The sequence below is a fragment of the Erpetoichthys calabaricus genome, chromosome 5 (assembly GCF_900747795.2).
Source record: "Erpetoichthys calabaricus chromosome 5, fErpCal1.3, whole genome shotgun sequence".
NCBI classification, from domain to species: domain Eukaryota; kingdom Metazoa; phylum Chordata; class Cladistia; order Polypteriformes; family Polypteridae; genus Erpetoichthys; species Erpetoichthys calabaricus.
Genome location: NC_041398.2, coordinates 105789813 through 105806842, shown reverse-complemented (window position 1 = coordinate 105806842; position 17030 = coordinate 105789813). Strand labels below are relative to the sequence as shown.

The following is a 17030-nucleotide window of genomic DNA, read 5'->3' as shown; positions in this document are numbered from 1 at the left end:
CCCAGGTCAGAAATAAAATTGGAATACTAGGATATTCTGTTTACAATAATACTTATCCTCAACATCATTATTTTACCAAAGAACATTGTTATTAAATACCTATTTATTTAACATGTTTTTTTAATTTCAAATTAATGGAGTGCTAAAGCTTATCTTAGCAGAATCTGATGCAAGGCAAAGCCCAGGACATGAGTCATACATCCATCCACATTCACTGAGACAAAAATAATAGACATAATAGAATAGTGTTAGAGTGTGTTTGTTATCTGTGAGCAAATTCATCAATAGCCTCTTTATTTTTTTCATTTTGCCTATTCTCTAATTTCTTGATATTAGCTTATTCTGCATCCCACTAACTTTCTAATGCTACCTTTATTATCGTCTCTTATTCTCTTTCTTATGTTCATGCATCGTCAAACCTATTAAATCCAAACTAGAGATACAGGGTAGTCTTGTCTTTCAGATGCAGGAGGAAAACTGGAGTATTCAAAGAAAACATCAATTAGAATTTTCAAAGCCAAGAATCTTTATGCACCTAGGCTCAGCTTTAATTTTGTCTTACTGAAAAAAATGAAAAATAGTGCATTCCAAAAAATTTGAAAATGACTATAAGATATCTTAATATTTGCCTTAATCTATTAAAAAATGGAAAACACATATACAAAATTGACTGATAAACATAATAAGTTTACCTGTTTGTCTCTAAATTATGATCATTAAAAAAAATAAAATATATACAGTAATTAAAGTTGGACAGAGCAGTGGAGGGAAGATTAGCTTGTGCTGCTGCTTAATACTGTATCTCCAGTATAATGGGCAAATGTCCCTACCCTGTAACTATCTGTGAGAACATGTAACATGCTCTTCTAGTGTATGCATGGACTTCTAATAGGTACTCTATTTTTCCCTTCATCTCAACAATGTGTGGGATATTATAGAGTGCAGCCAGAACTGGAAAACAACTTGTGGCTGATGCAACACTGATCAGTGAACCTGGCTGTTTTTTATATACAGTACTTATGTTTAGCTTCCATACATGCAGTTTAGCTTAATATTGTACTCTAATACATATGCTATCTCCAATATGTACATGCTAACTCAAGCCACAAGAAGAAGAACCTTTATAGGCAGTTGTAACAATCTAACATTGTAAAAGAAGGAGTTTAAGGTTAATCAGCATAACATGTGCAGAAGAATATTTATATATACAGTATATCTAGTTCTAGTTCTAGTATGGCTACAGTTCTAAAAGAGTGCATGTGGGTTGCCTCCCCTCTCATCAAGGGTTGGTTCCTGCCTTGTGTTTTATGCTGTTGAAATAGACCCCAGCACCCTAATTTGGATCAGGCATTTTAAAAATTGATACAACAATTCTTATATGATCTTGTTTTATTTGAAAAAAGCCAGTGTAGGTCTTACGTCATGACTTTAGCTTCTTCAATGAAATCTTCTTCAGACATGGATCCTTCATTAATTGTTTTAATTGCAACTTTGAAAAGTGCTCTCCATTTTCCTAAGTACACCACTCCAAACTGTCCACTCCCTATCTCCTTCATAGTGGTCAGTTCTGAAGGACTTACTTCCCATTTTTCTAGAAAATAAATTGATATCACATTCTTCAAACATTAACTTTACTCAAAGCTAACATCATCTGTGCAAGTTACTCCTTATTCTGAACAGCAGACAAAACATACCTTCATTTACTTATGATAGACATATTTATTTCCCATAAGTGCTCTAAGTGCCAAGACTAGTTTTAACATAATACAAAAAACAGCAAATATTACTAATATAAAACAATAAAACTCCACAACAGAAAACTTTTCATTCATACCATAACTGAATCCTGCTGTTGCTGGAACACACTTTCCCATTGGACCAACAGGATACCGCAGTCTTGTGACAAGACCTTAAGAATGATATCAGTAAAAGATATATAGTTTTATTTGAAGACAAATGAAAAGAAAAACGTATCTGGCAAATGAAACAGCTTTTTAAAAAAAAAATAAACAGCATGGATTAAATTTAACAATTTTCAAAGTTAATTTGCAAGTTTTTATGTGATCTGTCAACTAATAAACTAAATTATGTGTCACAGTGTTACGTGGCATTGTCAGCAGAAGTGAATCAGTGGTGGGTGCACATATATAGAGGGTTGGTTCATTTTTAAATTCATAAAGTAAACAAGTCAACCAAAGTTATTATAAAAGCAGCTGCTTTTTCACCTGTCCTATTGCATTCACTGAATCTGTAAAAAGTATTAATTTAGCTAACAGATTATTTCTCTTTTTAATTTTTGTTTAATTATGTGGCATAAAACAGTTCCAGTTTAAACATAAACGTGTATTATTGCAAGTCATATAGAATTAATTAATGCACTGTATCTATTGAATCTCTGGGTCAGGTTTTCAGGGAGCTGAATAACTATGAAAACCATTTACTATTGTAACCGAAGGCTAAGAAGAGAAAGAATGAAAATAATTACCAGGAACAGGTCAGTAACAAAAAAATGTTAATTCTGTTGCCATAGTCAAAACTATAACCAAAAGATGAAATCAAAGGTGAAAGCTAAAAATTTCAGAAACCAGAATTCAAAAAGAACAAGCACAAAACTCTTTGTTTTATCCCTTAATCACGGACAACAAATTCCCTGTCATGCTGATATTTAAACGTCAATTATATCAGACATTGTGACAATCAAAACCACGACCCCCGGCTACTGGGAGTACCCCTGATGATGAAACATTTAACATAGTGGTGACCTTAAAAAAACGGCATTAAAGTAATGGACTAAAATATACTTTTTCCCAGAAGCTAGGAAGTCTAAAAACAGTAATAGCCGGAAATGCTCCTCAGTATCAAAACATGTATATCTGGAAAATGTATCACTTTGTTTAATTGTAATTGTTTGCTATTAATTTTTAATATGCATAATACTCATAACGTACATTAGAAATCAAGCTGAGGTTTATGTACTAAAGTATGCAGAATTATTATTAAATAAAACCTGCAATCAAAAAGTTTTAAAACATTTGTAGATTTTGGAAAAAAAAAGACTTTGACTCTTAATTATAAAATATTGAAAATTCTGAACTTCATCAAACCCTGTTGTGCATTTTGTTAAAAAATAAATCAGTATGTATTGAATTTTTTAAACTTTTCCAAAAATGAAAACCATCAGTACTGCAAGCTTACGTAAAGATGAAGCATCTATACATGATTACACATAACTGTGATAATCAAGCTATTTATATACAGCATATTTATTACCCTGTCTTGCCCTTTTTTAAATCTGGTCATTAGAATAATGTTAAATATCAATAAACATTAAAAGCTGATTTTAACAACTAAAGAATCTCTAATCAGGAAAAGGCAGCTTTGACTTACCTGCTGCATTGTGCTGATGGTAGTAAATAACCTCAGGAACTGATCTGAAAATATGTTTTTCAGCTAGAAAATATTGGCCTGTGCCTTTCTGCTTTATTTGATAATGTCTGATATCACCTTTATTTGTTGTACTAAAACAAAAAGGAGACATAAAATGGATAAGGCTAAACATTTATAAAACTTTGAATAAGTATTGGGACAAAATATAATTCAATACAGACTAATAATCAGTAACAGCAGTTCTGCTGTGGTTTTCACTTAACTGTGAATTGAGAACCACCCAAACCCAAGCCAAAATTCAACAACAAAACATTGATAATAGAGGCTGAGAGATACTATATTATAAGAAATAAACTTTAATAGTGAATACTTATTTGTTACACAAAGAACAACAACATATTTATCAATCTGTTTAATCCAGCTTACTGTCACTATAGTCAGCATATCCCAATAGTGTTTGGTGGAAGACAAAAACTAAATGTGGATGGGATACCAGCCTCTTGTTGGCACGTTGGCATGCTATTTCTCTCTCTCTCTCACACACACACACACACACACACACACACACACACACACAGACATTCAGGCTAATTTATATTTGCAAATTAAACACAACAAAAACTGGTTCACCTAGAAACAAACCAATGCAGAGATTGGAGAATTTTGCAGAGAAGACATGCAAACTTCACACTTAATTATTATGGACGTATGGAGTAAATTTACACAGAAAATTCTAGCAGTTCATCAAAAAATTTCAAAAAATCAACAAGATAAACATTTGCTTCAAAATTAAAATGTCTAAATTCTTTTTTAGGTAAGTAGAGAAGCATGTATTTACCTTGGGTTTCAAACTGAACATTTTTCCTGAAATAGGTACACTGCATTATGGAACTTAATTTAAAAAGGTGCATTTAAATACTTGTCAGTATCTCATTGAATACAGTGTAAGGTGGAAGTACATAAAAGTGAACACATTCAAAACATAACTAAATAAATATGTAACTTCAAATTAAAATAAATAAATAGAACACATTTAGTTTGGAGTGGCACAGTGGTAACACTGCTGCCTCACAGTAAGGAGATCAGGGTTTGTGTCCCAGGTGGAGTTTGCATGTACTCTCCATGTATTTGTGGGGTTCCTCCAGGTGGTCCAGTTTCCTCCCACTGTCCAAAGACATGCAGGTGAATTAGTGATCATACATTGGCCCTTGTGTGGGTGTGTGTGCCCTGCATGTCCATGGTTTGTTCCCTGCCTTGTGCGTTATGCTAGCTGTGGCAGACTCCAGAAGACCCTTCAACTGTTTTCACAGCAAATCGGGTTAGAAAATGAATGATTGATATTTACTTTGGCCATGGACCATACCATACCATTTTCTAACCCTGCTTTATCTTGCTTGCTTTAGCCCATTCCAGCAAGCACAGGACATAAGACTGGTACAATCTCCTTGACAGAGCGCCAATCTATCACAGGGAGAACAAACTCACACACACCACACCCCCACAAGAGCCAATATAGCAGCACCAAGTCACCTAACATGCATGTTTCTGGACTGTGGCAGAAAATGAAACCCCACACAGCGAGGGTCCAGGATACAAAAGTTGATCTCCTTACTGTGAGACAGCAGAGTTACCATTGTGCCATCCTTAGACCAGTTTAGTTTTATCAATTTGACTTCTTGAGATCACATCAGCTTACCTTGAAGCTTTGGTGTATACAGACACTGTGTAACAACCTTGTTGACTTGAGTCTCTTACAATGAACGAACCTTCCTTTCCCTAAAATACATGAATATTGTTATAAGTTTTTCATTACCCTCTTTTAAGACAAAACTGCACTAGAGGTTTTTCCCTGCCATTATACCAATCACCACTACAGACTACTGCTGGACTAATATGAATTTTTTAGACAAATAAAGATATTAATTAATTAATATATGTGGACAGCAAGGATAGCCAATTGTTGATACATATACTGATAATGCTGGTGTGTTTAGGTATTAGTTTTTCACAAACAAAGTATGAATGAAAAGAAAAATATTATGTGTATGAATTTTTCACATGAGGGGTGGCACGGTGGCGCAGTGGGTAGCGCTGCTGCCTCGCAGTTGGGAGACCTGGGTTCGCTTCCTGGGTCCTCCCTGCATGGAGTTTGCATCTTCTGCCCGTGTCTGCTTGGGTTTCCTCCGGGCGCTCCGGTTTCCTCCCACAGTCCAAAGACATGCAGGTTAGGTGGATTGGCGATTCTAAATTGGCCCGTGTTTGTGTGTGTCCTGCGGTGGGTTGGCACCCTGCCCAGGATTGGTTCCTGCCTTGTGCCCTGTGTTGGCTGGGCTTGGCTCCAGCAGACCCCCGTGACCCTGTGTTCGGATTCAGTGGGTTGGAAAATGGATGGATGGATGGATTTTTCACATGAAATGTTAATTAGTATTTTAAAAGACTAAATAAGTTACTAATAACACGCATTTCAAAAACTGTAATGTTCTTTGGAAAACAGCTTCACAGCACTGAAAATTAACATGAACTTTAACTTGAACCTTACAAATATATTTTAGTAACTCAATTCATTCCCTTTTTCTCTGTCTTCCTCTTTCAGAAAGGAGGGGACACCATTTGCTTAGGTATAAGGTGATTCAACTCTCAATATTTCTAATCAATCATTGGCCAATATCTATCAGAAAAAACTACCTGAATATTAAAAGTTTGAATAATTAATTATTAATAATTAATTAATTAATAATTTTACAAAGTATTTTGTAAAAAAAAAAAAAAAACTGCAGGTTTTAGAAAAAAAAGCAGAAAGACAATGCTTGTTCATAAATAAAATGACCAATTGTAGTAGAAGAAATGAAATTCATTTTCACCCTAATTGCTGAGAGATGAAAAGCTGGTGGTGTGGCATAGTGGTTAAGGCTTTAATCTTCAAACCCTGAGGCTGTGTGTACAACTCTTACTACTGGCATTGTGTGACCAGGAGCAAGTCTCTTCACTGATCTATGCTCTAACTGGAAAAACAAATGAACTGTAATCCGTTGTAACTGAAATGTTCTAAGTTGCTTCAGATAAATGTATCCGTCAAATAATAAAAAGAAAATGTAAAATCACCTCCTGAAATCTTGGTCCAAATTTGATTAATTTAATTAGACTGGATGGCAGGTAAACATATATAGCATAAATACATTTTCAAACATGCTTAATCCAGGGACTGCATGGATTGCAGCCTATCCAAAAGCAGTGAGTGCAAGGCAGAACAAAATGAACATAGTGCCAGCCTAGCACAGGATCCACTGACACACATCTGCACTCATGCTCAACTATTCACCCTAAACAGCATGTCTTGGGGGATGTGGGAGGGACACTGGAGCACCCGGGATGGAACATAGGACAATAAAAAATGTGTAGATTCCATACAGCCCAAGACTACTAAGTTTTCTGACTTAAAACACAGCCCAAGCTTTTTTCTTTATTTTGCAGCTGTCTGTCTATAAGAATTTTAGCAACCTCAAGTTTTGCAGGCTGATGAGTCACGTATCTGGCTTTACAATCTTTCTCAAAGCCTATGAAAATTCAGGAAGTAGCACACCAAGGTTAGCACATATACAGGGTGAGCCACAAAGAAGTACCACATTTCAAATGTTTATTCTACAAAAACGCTACAAGATAAAATACATTTTCATTACGAAACAAGAAAAGGTATACAAAATAGATTTTTTCACTGTATTTTAAAAATGATGTCTACCAGGTTTTGGCCATCATTAGTGATACACTTTTCTAGACGATTTCTGAATGCTCGCATGACTCATTCGGCCATTTCAAGGAGAATAGTGGTGATTTTGTGGAAAATAGCGTCCTTGAGGGCTTCAAGGTTTTGAGGTCAGTATGTGTATACATTTGACTTGAGATAGTCCCACAAGAAGAAATTGCATGGAGCAAGATCAGGGTTAGGGTTAGGAAGGCTGCCTGACATCGCCGAGCAGGGAGATCAGCTTCCATCTCCTGCACAACTTGCATGGATCTCTGCGCCATATGAGCTGTTGCTCCATCCTGTTGAAACCAGGCATCTACCACATCCATTAATTCCAGCTGGGGCTGCAAAAAATTCCCTAGCATTTCAGTGTAACGTTCTGAAGTGACGGTGACCGTTGCTCCCCCCTCCTCAAAAACGTACGGGACTACAATGCCAAATTCTGTAACAGAACACAAAACTCTTAACACGCTCACTGTATAGGGGTCTCTGATGAAGTTCAAGAGGGTTGGTCTCAGCCCAATTGCAAAACTTTTGCTTATTCACGTTACCATTCAAATGGAAATGTGTCTTGCCGCTGCACACAAAGATGTCATCTCGATGAATGGTTTGCAAAATGTTTGCGTACAACTCTCTATGGCTCTCCCAGTCTCTCTCTTGCACTGCCGTCATTTTGTAAGGATGGAAATTATGTTGTTGTTCAATGTTTTACCCGTCTGTCTAAATTTAGCCACCCACTGAAGAATTGTTTTCCGATTTTGGACATCACCGTTAGGAAGAATGTTGAAGTACGCATTGCGTAGTGATGATGGATTAATTGTTTTTGAAGAAAACCGACAGCGAAAGCACAATGCACACCAGCAAGTTGCCAACTGAAAACTACAAGGGATTGCCTATCAAGGGACCCCCACCCCAACACACTTGGCTGCCTCTACCTAGTACAATGACCTTGAAAAATGTGGTACTTCATTGTTGCCCTTTAGTACACTACTAACGCTCAGTTCATTACCGTCATCATACATAACAGTCAAGGAGTTCTGGGTTTTCAAACTGAAGCTACAGAGAGCAATTTTAGGCTAATATTATCGGTGGAGCTCTCCTGCCATTGTAAATAAACATTAATCTAACATCCTATTTCTCGGGGAACTTACCTGTACAAAACAATTCACATATACAGTAATCCCTCGCTATATCACGCTTCGACTTTCGCGGCTTCACTCTATTGCGGATTTTATATGTAAGCATATTTAAATATATATCGCGGATTTTTTGCTGGTTCGCGGATTTCTGCGGACAATGGGTCTTTTAATTTCTGGTACACGCTTCCTCAGTTGGTTTGCCCAGTTGATTTCATACAAGGGACGCTATTGGCAGATGGCTGAGAAGCTACCCAACCACAGCGCGTATTATGTATTAAATAAAACTCCTCAAATATATTGTGAGCACAGGGGCTGTTCGCACCCCTAGGGGACACGGCCACTCCTCAGAAAACGCTGAAAGATTACCTTCACAGTGCTCCCTTCTTTGCAGGGCTTACACGTGGCTGCTTTGCAAGCGATATGCTTCCCGCATGGTGCTTCACGTACTTAAAAGATCAAACAGCACGTATTGATTTTTGATTGCTTGCTTTCCTCTCTCTCTTGCTCTGACATTCTCTGATCCTGACGGAGGGGGTGTGAGTAGAGGGGCTGTTCGCATACTGGCCTAGAGGATACGGACGCTCCTCTAAAAAATGCTGAAAATTGCTTGCTCCCTTCCTCGCAGCTACTTTGTCCGGCGGTGCTTCGCATACTTCAAAGCCAAACAGCCCTATTGATTTTTGACTGTTTACTTTTTTTTTCTCTCTCTCTCTCTGACGCACACTCCTTTGAAGAGGAAGATATGTTTGCATTCTTTTAATTGTGAGACGGAACTGTCATCTCTGTCTTGTCATGGAGCACAGTTTAAACTTTTGAAAAAGAGACAAATGTTTGTTTGCAGTGTTTGAATAACGTTCCTGTCTCTCTACAACCTCCTGTGTTTCTGTGCAAATCTGTGACCCAAGCATGACAATATAAAAATAACCATATAAACATATGGTTTCTACTTCGCGGATTTTCACCTTTCGCAGGGGGGTCTGGAACGCAACCCCCACGATGGAGGAGGGATTACTGTAAACATCGAAATGAAAAGCATAAATGTGAATGCCTCTGATTAAGTCTGAATGCTCACTCAGTACACCATGAAAACTGGGCAGGATTAGATCATACCATTCTACACACCAAACCTCTTTTCAATGGTTAGGTGTTTCCCTGGCCCTGTCTCTAATAGTGTGCAGTACTAACTATAGTCCATGCCACTTGCTATATAATTGTGCCACTGTTCATATTACAGATAGAATCACTAGAGAATTTGAAAGGGTCAATAAATAGTATATTAATTTACATCTTTATTCAATTGATTCTTATTTAACACATGGTCATGTTTTAAGGGTAACAGCATGTTACAGCCCAGGTACCAAAAGCTGGCATCACCTCCTTGAACCTATGACTGTTGATAGTCATATCCGAGGGACAGTTGGGCAATGAGGACACAAACAAGTAAGGGTAGGTATATAATGTGCTTAGTGTTCCAATAATTAAATAAAATAAAAGTATACATTCATTAATCCAAATAAAAACCCATCAAACCCAGTGCTTTTCTAGTGAGAGATAAAATCCATAATAAATAAATTCCATAAATAGGTTAAAAGCCAAAAAGTAAAATATGGACTTCTCTTTCTGCAAAGCCCTGGTACCTCCCTTCACTTTGCCTCTGTTCCATTCTCAGCTCCAGCTCTCCATTTGGATATCTTCTGTCATACTGATCCAATCAACTTACTGTGTTTTCATGTATTGCCAGCTTTTTATCTTGTATTAGAACTAATAGCATTTCAAGCTGTTTTGATCTATTTTATAAAAACTGCAAGTATATCTTTATTCACTGTTAATTTTGTAAGTTCTTCCTCAAAAATAACATTTATTTTCTGTATACTGACTCTTTGTAAGTTGCCCTTCTAAAAGGTGTTTGCTAAATAAAACAATAAAACATGTAATTATCACTAATTTAACAAATGAGAAGATAACACAGAAAATTCAAAGTACAGTGCATCCGGAAAGTATTCACAGCGCATCACATTTTCCACATTTTGTTATGTTACAGCCTTATTCCAAAATCTACACACAACACCCCATAATGACAACGTGAAAAAAGTTTACTTGAGATTTTTGCAAATTTATTAAAAATAAAAAAATTGAGAAAGCACATGTACATAAGTATTCACAGCCTTTGCCATGAAGCTCAAAATTGAGCTCAGGTGCATCCTGTTTCCCCTGATCATCCTTGAGATGTTTCTGCAGCTTAATTGGAGTCCACCTGTGGTAAATTCAGTTGGTTGGACATGATTTGGAAAGGCACACACCTGTCTATATAAGGTCCCACAGTTGACAGTTCATGTCAGAGCACAAACCAGGCATGAAGTCAAAGGAATTTTCTGTAGACCTCCGAGACAGGATTGTCTCGAGGCACAAATCTGGGGAAGGTTACAGAAAAATTTCTGCTGCTTTGAAGGTCCCAATTAGCACAGTGGCCTCCATCATCCATAAGTGGAAGAAGTTCGAAACCAAGGACCCGATGGTCACTCTGTCAGAGCTCCAGACGTCATCTGTGGAGAGAGGAGAACCTTCCAGAAGGACAACCATCTCTGCAGCAATCCACCAATCAGGCCTGTATGGTAGAGTGGCCAGACGGAAGCCACTCTTTAGTAAAAGGCACATGGCAGCCCGGCTGGAGTTTGCCAAAAGGCACCTGAAGGACTCACAGACCATGAGAAAGAAAATTCTCTGGTCTGATGAGACAAAGATTGAACTCTTTGGTGTGAATGCCAGGCGTAACGTTTGGAGGAAACCAGGCACTGCTTATCACCAGACCAATACCATCCCTACAGTGAAGCATGGTGGTGGCAGCATCATGCTGTGGGGATGTTTTTCAGCAGCAGGGACTGGGAGACTAGTCAGGATAAAGGGAAAGATGACTGCAGCAATGTACAGAGACATCCTTGATGAAAACCTGCTCCAGAGTGCTCTTGACCTCAGACTGGGGCGACAGCCAAGATATCAAAGGAGTGACTTCAGGACAACTCTGTGAATGTCCTTGAGTGGCCCAGCCAGAGCCCAGACTTGAATCCGATTGAACATCTCTGGAGAGATCTTAAAATGGTTGTGCAGAGACGCTTCCCATCCAGCCTGATGGAGCTTGAGAGGTGCTGCAAAGAGGAATGGGCGAAACTGGCCAAGGATAGGTGTCCCAAGCTTGTGGCATCATATTCAAAAAGACTTGAGGCTGTAACTGCTGCCAAAGGTGCATCGACAATGTATTGAGCAAAGGCTGTGAATACTTATGTACATGTGATTTCTCAGTTTTTTTATTTTTAATAAATTTGCAAAAACCTCAAGTAAACTTTTTTCACGTTGTCATTATGGGGTGTTGTGTGTAGAATTCTGAGGAAAAAAATGAATTTAATCCATTTTGGAATAAGGTTGTAACATAACAAAATGTGGAAAAAGTGATGCGCTGTGAATACTTTCCGGATGCACTGTAAATGTGCCTTGAAATCTAATCACAAAATGTAGCAAATTTCTGCCTATCATTAGGAATCTAAAAAGTATCTACTTGTAATTCATTATTAAGTATAAATGGATTTTACTATGTACCATTTTTGAGTGCTTTAATAGTATTTTGTGCATTTTCCACTACCTCTCTTTTTTTAAATTTTATTGAATTTATTAAAATCAAATAACATTCCATACACATAACTCAAGTTTTACAAAAAAAAAAAAAGGTGGGAGGTGAGGAAAACTGGGCAGGTTCTGTTTAACCAAGTTTTGAATTTGAAGGTAGTGAAAGAAATGTGTTGCTGGTAAGTTAAATTTAGAGTGTAATTGTTCGTAGGATGCAAAGACGTTGTCTATGTACAGATCTCTAAGTGATTTAATCCCAAATGTTTTCCAGACATTAAAAACTGTGTACATTTGAGAGGGTGGGAAAAGGTGGTTGTCGTGCAGAGGTGCCACAGATAAAAGCTTCACTAACTTAAAATACTTCCTACATTGGTTCAATATTCTGATTGAGTGAAGCACAATTGGGTTGTTAGTATATTGGTGATAACTTGTATTTATTGGGGTACAAAGCAAGGAATATAAAGAAGTACTGCAGGATTTTATTTCTATTGCGGATCAAGCCTGTGTATGTTAGTCTATTTCTGTCCATGTCCAGGTTTTTATAGTTTGTATGTTTGCTGCCCAGTAATAAAATCAATTACCTCTTGTTGAAGCAGTTGTTCTGCTTTAGCTCGCGTTAAGTTTTTGCAGTACCACCTGTCAAACAAAAAATTTCAATTATGTAAAATGAAGAAAAACAACAACAGTTCACCTGCAACCGATAAGATCTACTGATAGATATCATACATCTAGCAGTAAATAATGCTGATTTCCATGTCACTCCCCTGTAAAACCAGGCTTTTACTGAGGTTACAAAAACTTCATAATACATATATTTTTCTTTCTTGTAATTTTGTCTTTTTCTGATTTTTAAAACATTTCTATATTTTATCATTGTAAATGTTGCAAATGTAGTACAAAATAGTCAGACAATATTCTTTCAGACAGAAGCAATACGTTTTACTTGAAAAGAACAAGACTGGTCCAAATAAAGACATATGGAGCCTACCCATTTATTGAATAAGCCCTAGAACTAATTTAGAAATGATCTCATTGCAAATTATTTAATTCCAATACCGTGGATTGACAAGTTAACATATACCATATATTCAAAAACTGAAGTCGTCTGTCCATTTACATTAAGTGAATGCTTCTTAGATGTAGGTTACAATAAAACCACAAAAGGGGTGAACCAAATTGATTTCTGAAATGACTGTGTAACTGTTTAGTGTATATGGAGGTCAGTTTTTCATTTTGTAATTTATATATGTTGCATGGGTAAGACAAGTGAGGCTTGGGTCTGTTTCATGTTTTTCTTTTTTGTCACTATTTACATCTACATCGAGAACAGGAGAGCAGGGGTATGTATGTAGTATTTCATCTTTTTCTAATGTATTCATTTTACACCTACTGAACCTTTATCTTTGACTAATTTATCTTTTTTTGTCAGTCACTGGGGAGCTTGAGTGAAAGGCAGGTAAGAAACCGTAAGGTAAGTACGGTTTGGGGTGGCCAGAGTATGTAATTTGCTGCCATCTGAGTGTGAGTGCGGTTGTTGCACATTTACAGTATCCTTTCAGAAATCATCAAATCCTGACACTGCACACAAAGAATTCATTTCTGTCAGCTTTACTACAGCATTTACCCTTGCAGTAACGAGCTTCACGAATCTATTCTCTGTTTGCAATAAAATTGTTGGGAACTCAAGACAGATGCTAGCTAATAAGATCAACAAAGGTAGATTTAACACAACAAATCAATAGAACTGATAGAAAATAAAATAAATTCCTTCTTTAAATAGGAGCCGTTATTGAAGAAACCACTCATGGTGTCTGGATAATAGTATGTTGGATTTTACTTTTCTAGCTGTAAAAAGTAAACAAAAATAAAACCATGAACTTACTCATTTGCTTCCATATTGTGTTTCTCTGTAACATAATTGCTGGGAATATATCCTTCCTTCCTACACAAATAGTTGAAAATAAATTAATTAGGGAAAGATACTAGAAATACAAAGCAATTACATACACTGGATAAATTCCCCACATACAGTGTACTCAGTAAACTGGCATAAGACAAAAACAAGGTAGATTTAGACCACAAAGCAAATGTATTTCCATCAAAATGTAGCATGTAACATTTGGTTTTCTAAATGACTTGTCTACATAACTTCTGCTTTTCCAAATGAGGGCTGTACTGGCAACATACTAACTAGATTAAAGTGACTTTCCTGTCCTCCGCAAAAGTCTACAGCATTTTCAGGGGAACTCCCAGGAGGTACCAGAGAATTTGAGACAAACAATTCCTCAACTCTACCCTGAGTACTCCTTGTGGTCTATTTGATGAGCATGTACTTTGAGAGTTGAACATTAAACATCTTCACTGTATCTTGATATTGTAAATTATCTTGAACAGAGGCATCAACTTAATATTTAAAAACAATAATAATCACTTATACCAAAGCTTTGACTTGCATGGAAACAGTGTGGCCAGGACAGAGAGAGAGAGTGAGAGACTGGGAAGTGAAAATGGGAGCATTTAAAATAATGAGCTTTGGACATATACAGTATATATTTGTCTTAAGATAGGTAATGGGTTAAGGAAACCCATTATGAGACTAAGGGGCACCACTAAATATTTAATACCAACGTTTAACTTGATCTTACATTCCAATGTTTCTGGTTTAATAAACCTGTATTTTTATATATTAGAGTACCTGATACTCTTGGTTCTAAGTTGCTGTGAAAAAACAGCAGAGAAAACTGTCATAGTAAACACAAAAAATACTATACTGTTGATTTCTCAGGAGACTGAGGTAAACTCTGGCTAAAATTTATTTGTAATAAACATAATGTATTCTCTTTCAAGAAACTAAGTTCAAGAAATACTGTAGTGCTGCACAACTCACCCATATTTGTCTCTTGCTTTCCACCAGTGCTGGTCCTGTTTATGAAGTATTGTGTATTCTTCCCCCTGGCATAGAGTTAAATCAGTTTCCTCTTTGGCCAAAAAGTCATACATCGCAACAACACACATTTCATCTCCTTCTTCTTCATTAGGTGGTGGTGGTGGTGGTGGCTTCCGTCGTGACCTGCTTGACTGTATATAATGAAAGATTGGTGCATCAGATTAACAGAAATTAAACAAGGCTTCGTTAAAGTGAAAAAAGTCAGTTCTGTCTACTTCGTGTGTGACTGAAAATATGGCTCAGAAGCTACACTTAAAAATAAAGAACATAACAAACTACATATAAGTGTAGTTCTGCCTCAATACCTTTTTTCATCTGGCAAGAAATGGAAAAAGTGTCAACTCTAACACCAACATAGTAATTTCACTAAATAATTTTACACTATACAGTATGTCTAACAGTATACAACAGCATTTAATGTTACAATTAGATTTGATACAGCAGAAGTACTTACCGGTACATATTGAAATATCCTTACATTTACATGAAATGTTTTAAGTAGTTCAGCAAAATAAATCACTTTGCAGTTTATATTATTAAAAATACGTAACAGAGGAAAAGAAATTTACGTTTTTACTTTGTATTATAGTATTAGTTGTTTTCTAAAAGCAAATTATTGCCATGTGACATTTAGATTTTTTTAAGGTTCTAGATGTGTCACTTGCACCTCCACCTAAAGTCCTCTGCTAAAATGTTATCTTTTTGTGCATAATGAGGGTGCTGTAGTCAGCCAATTGCTGATTCTAGCATGGGTGTTTGACTAAATGTGTTACAGGTATTATTTTAAATTAAATGAGCTTTAAACAGTAATCAGAAAATGAATGGGGAAAAGGAATTATACACTCAAATAAATTACCTGTTTTTATACTTCAAAACTAAATTCAAACTGCAAACAGATGATAGATTGGTTTTAAATCTAAAATCAATACCATACTCTGATATGATGATGCCATAGTTGCACAGTAGGTTGCATTACCATATGGTTGGATGGATGTTGGGTTAGATTTAGGCTGTCCGTTTCCCTTACCATGAGAAAACAGGTAAATGTGTGTGACTAATGTGCAAACACAACTGTAAATGTTAAACACACACACACACACATATATATATACATACACAGTGCATCCGGAAAGTATTCACAGCACATCTCTTTTTCCACATTTTGTTATGTTACAGCCTTATTCCAAAATGGATTAAATTCATTTTTTCCTCAGAATTCTGCACACAACACCCCATAATGGCAACATGAAAAAAGTTTACCTGAGATTTTTGCAAATTTATTATATGCCCGCTCACCCATTTTCCTCTTTTCAGCTTCTTACTTTCTCAGAAATCTCAGATCTTCTCTGTAAGTCTAAGCCATCCACCTGTCAACTGGACCCCATCCCTACAGTTCGGGTCAAAGCCTGACTCCCCTGTCTGGTCCCCCTTATTTCGGCTGTAATCCACTCTTCTCTTAGTACTGGTACAGTTCCTTCATGTTTTAAAACTGCTGCAATAACCCCAATATTGTAAAAACCTGGTGCTGATCCGACTAATTTCAGTAACTTTCGTCCTATTTCTAATCTACCCTTCATTTCCAAAATTCTTGAAAAAATAGTGGCTATTCAACTTCACTCTCATTTATCTCAAAATAATCTGTATGAACAGTTCCAGTCTGGTTTTCACCCCCTCCATAGTACAGAAATGGCACTTATCAAAATTACTAACGACCTCCTTATGGCAGCTGATTCTGGTTTAATCACTGTTCTCATCCTTCTTGATCTGAGTGCGGCCTTTGATACTGTTTGTCACACTACTCTTCTTAATAGATTATCCTCAATTGGCATTACCACAATGGCACCCGAACGGGGACCTTCTGCTTGCTACCAAGCGGGGGACCCACTAAATAAAATTTTTGTGAACTGCCCGGTACACCAGTCAGCCACGCACACGCCCGGTATGGCGCCGGTCCACACACGCACCGCGGGCGTTCCGCGAATCGCCCGGAGGCTGCCGGAGACTCTCCAGAGTGCTGCTTTCCACCCAAGGGGGTTGAGAGGGGCCAGCCAAGGCAGAGGAGAAGGGGATTCCTCAGCGTCCGTCGTCGCCGGAGGGACTGCAGAAGGCACTAGTACTGAATCGTCAGGAGGAGTGTACCTGGAACCGTGTCAGTGGCTGGAGGGTGCCTGTCCCGGAGGGAAGCCGGGACGGCATC

General features: G+C 37.2%; 1 protein-coding gene across 2 annotated transcripts in view; it reads right to left on the bottom strand.

The window, feature by feature from the left end:
* Positions 1–17030, bottom strand: part of txk (TXK tyrosine kinase) — a 59325-nt gene that overhangs the window by 17008 nt on the left and 25287 nt on the right. The window contains exons 4-10 of one of the 2 annotated variants that reach the window (XM_028801908.2): positions 14774–14964; positions 13769–13828; positions 12468–12522; positions 5084–5163; positions 3388–3518; positions 1835–1909; positions 1420–1591 (exon numbers count right to left, since the gene is read on the bottom strand). In XM_028801908.2, coding sequence (XP_028657741.1) covers positions 1420–1591; positions 1835–1909; positions 3388–3518; positions 5084–5163; positions 12468–12522; positions 13769–13828; positions 14774–14964 — 764 coding nt within the window. The remainder of the gene's footprint in view (positions 1–1419; positions 1592–1834; positions 1910–3387; positions 3519–5083; positions 5164–12467; positions 12523–13768; positions 13829–14773; positions 14965–17030) is intronic. The other variant, XM_051928358.1, reaches the window with a different exon arrangement.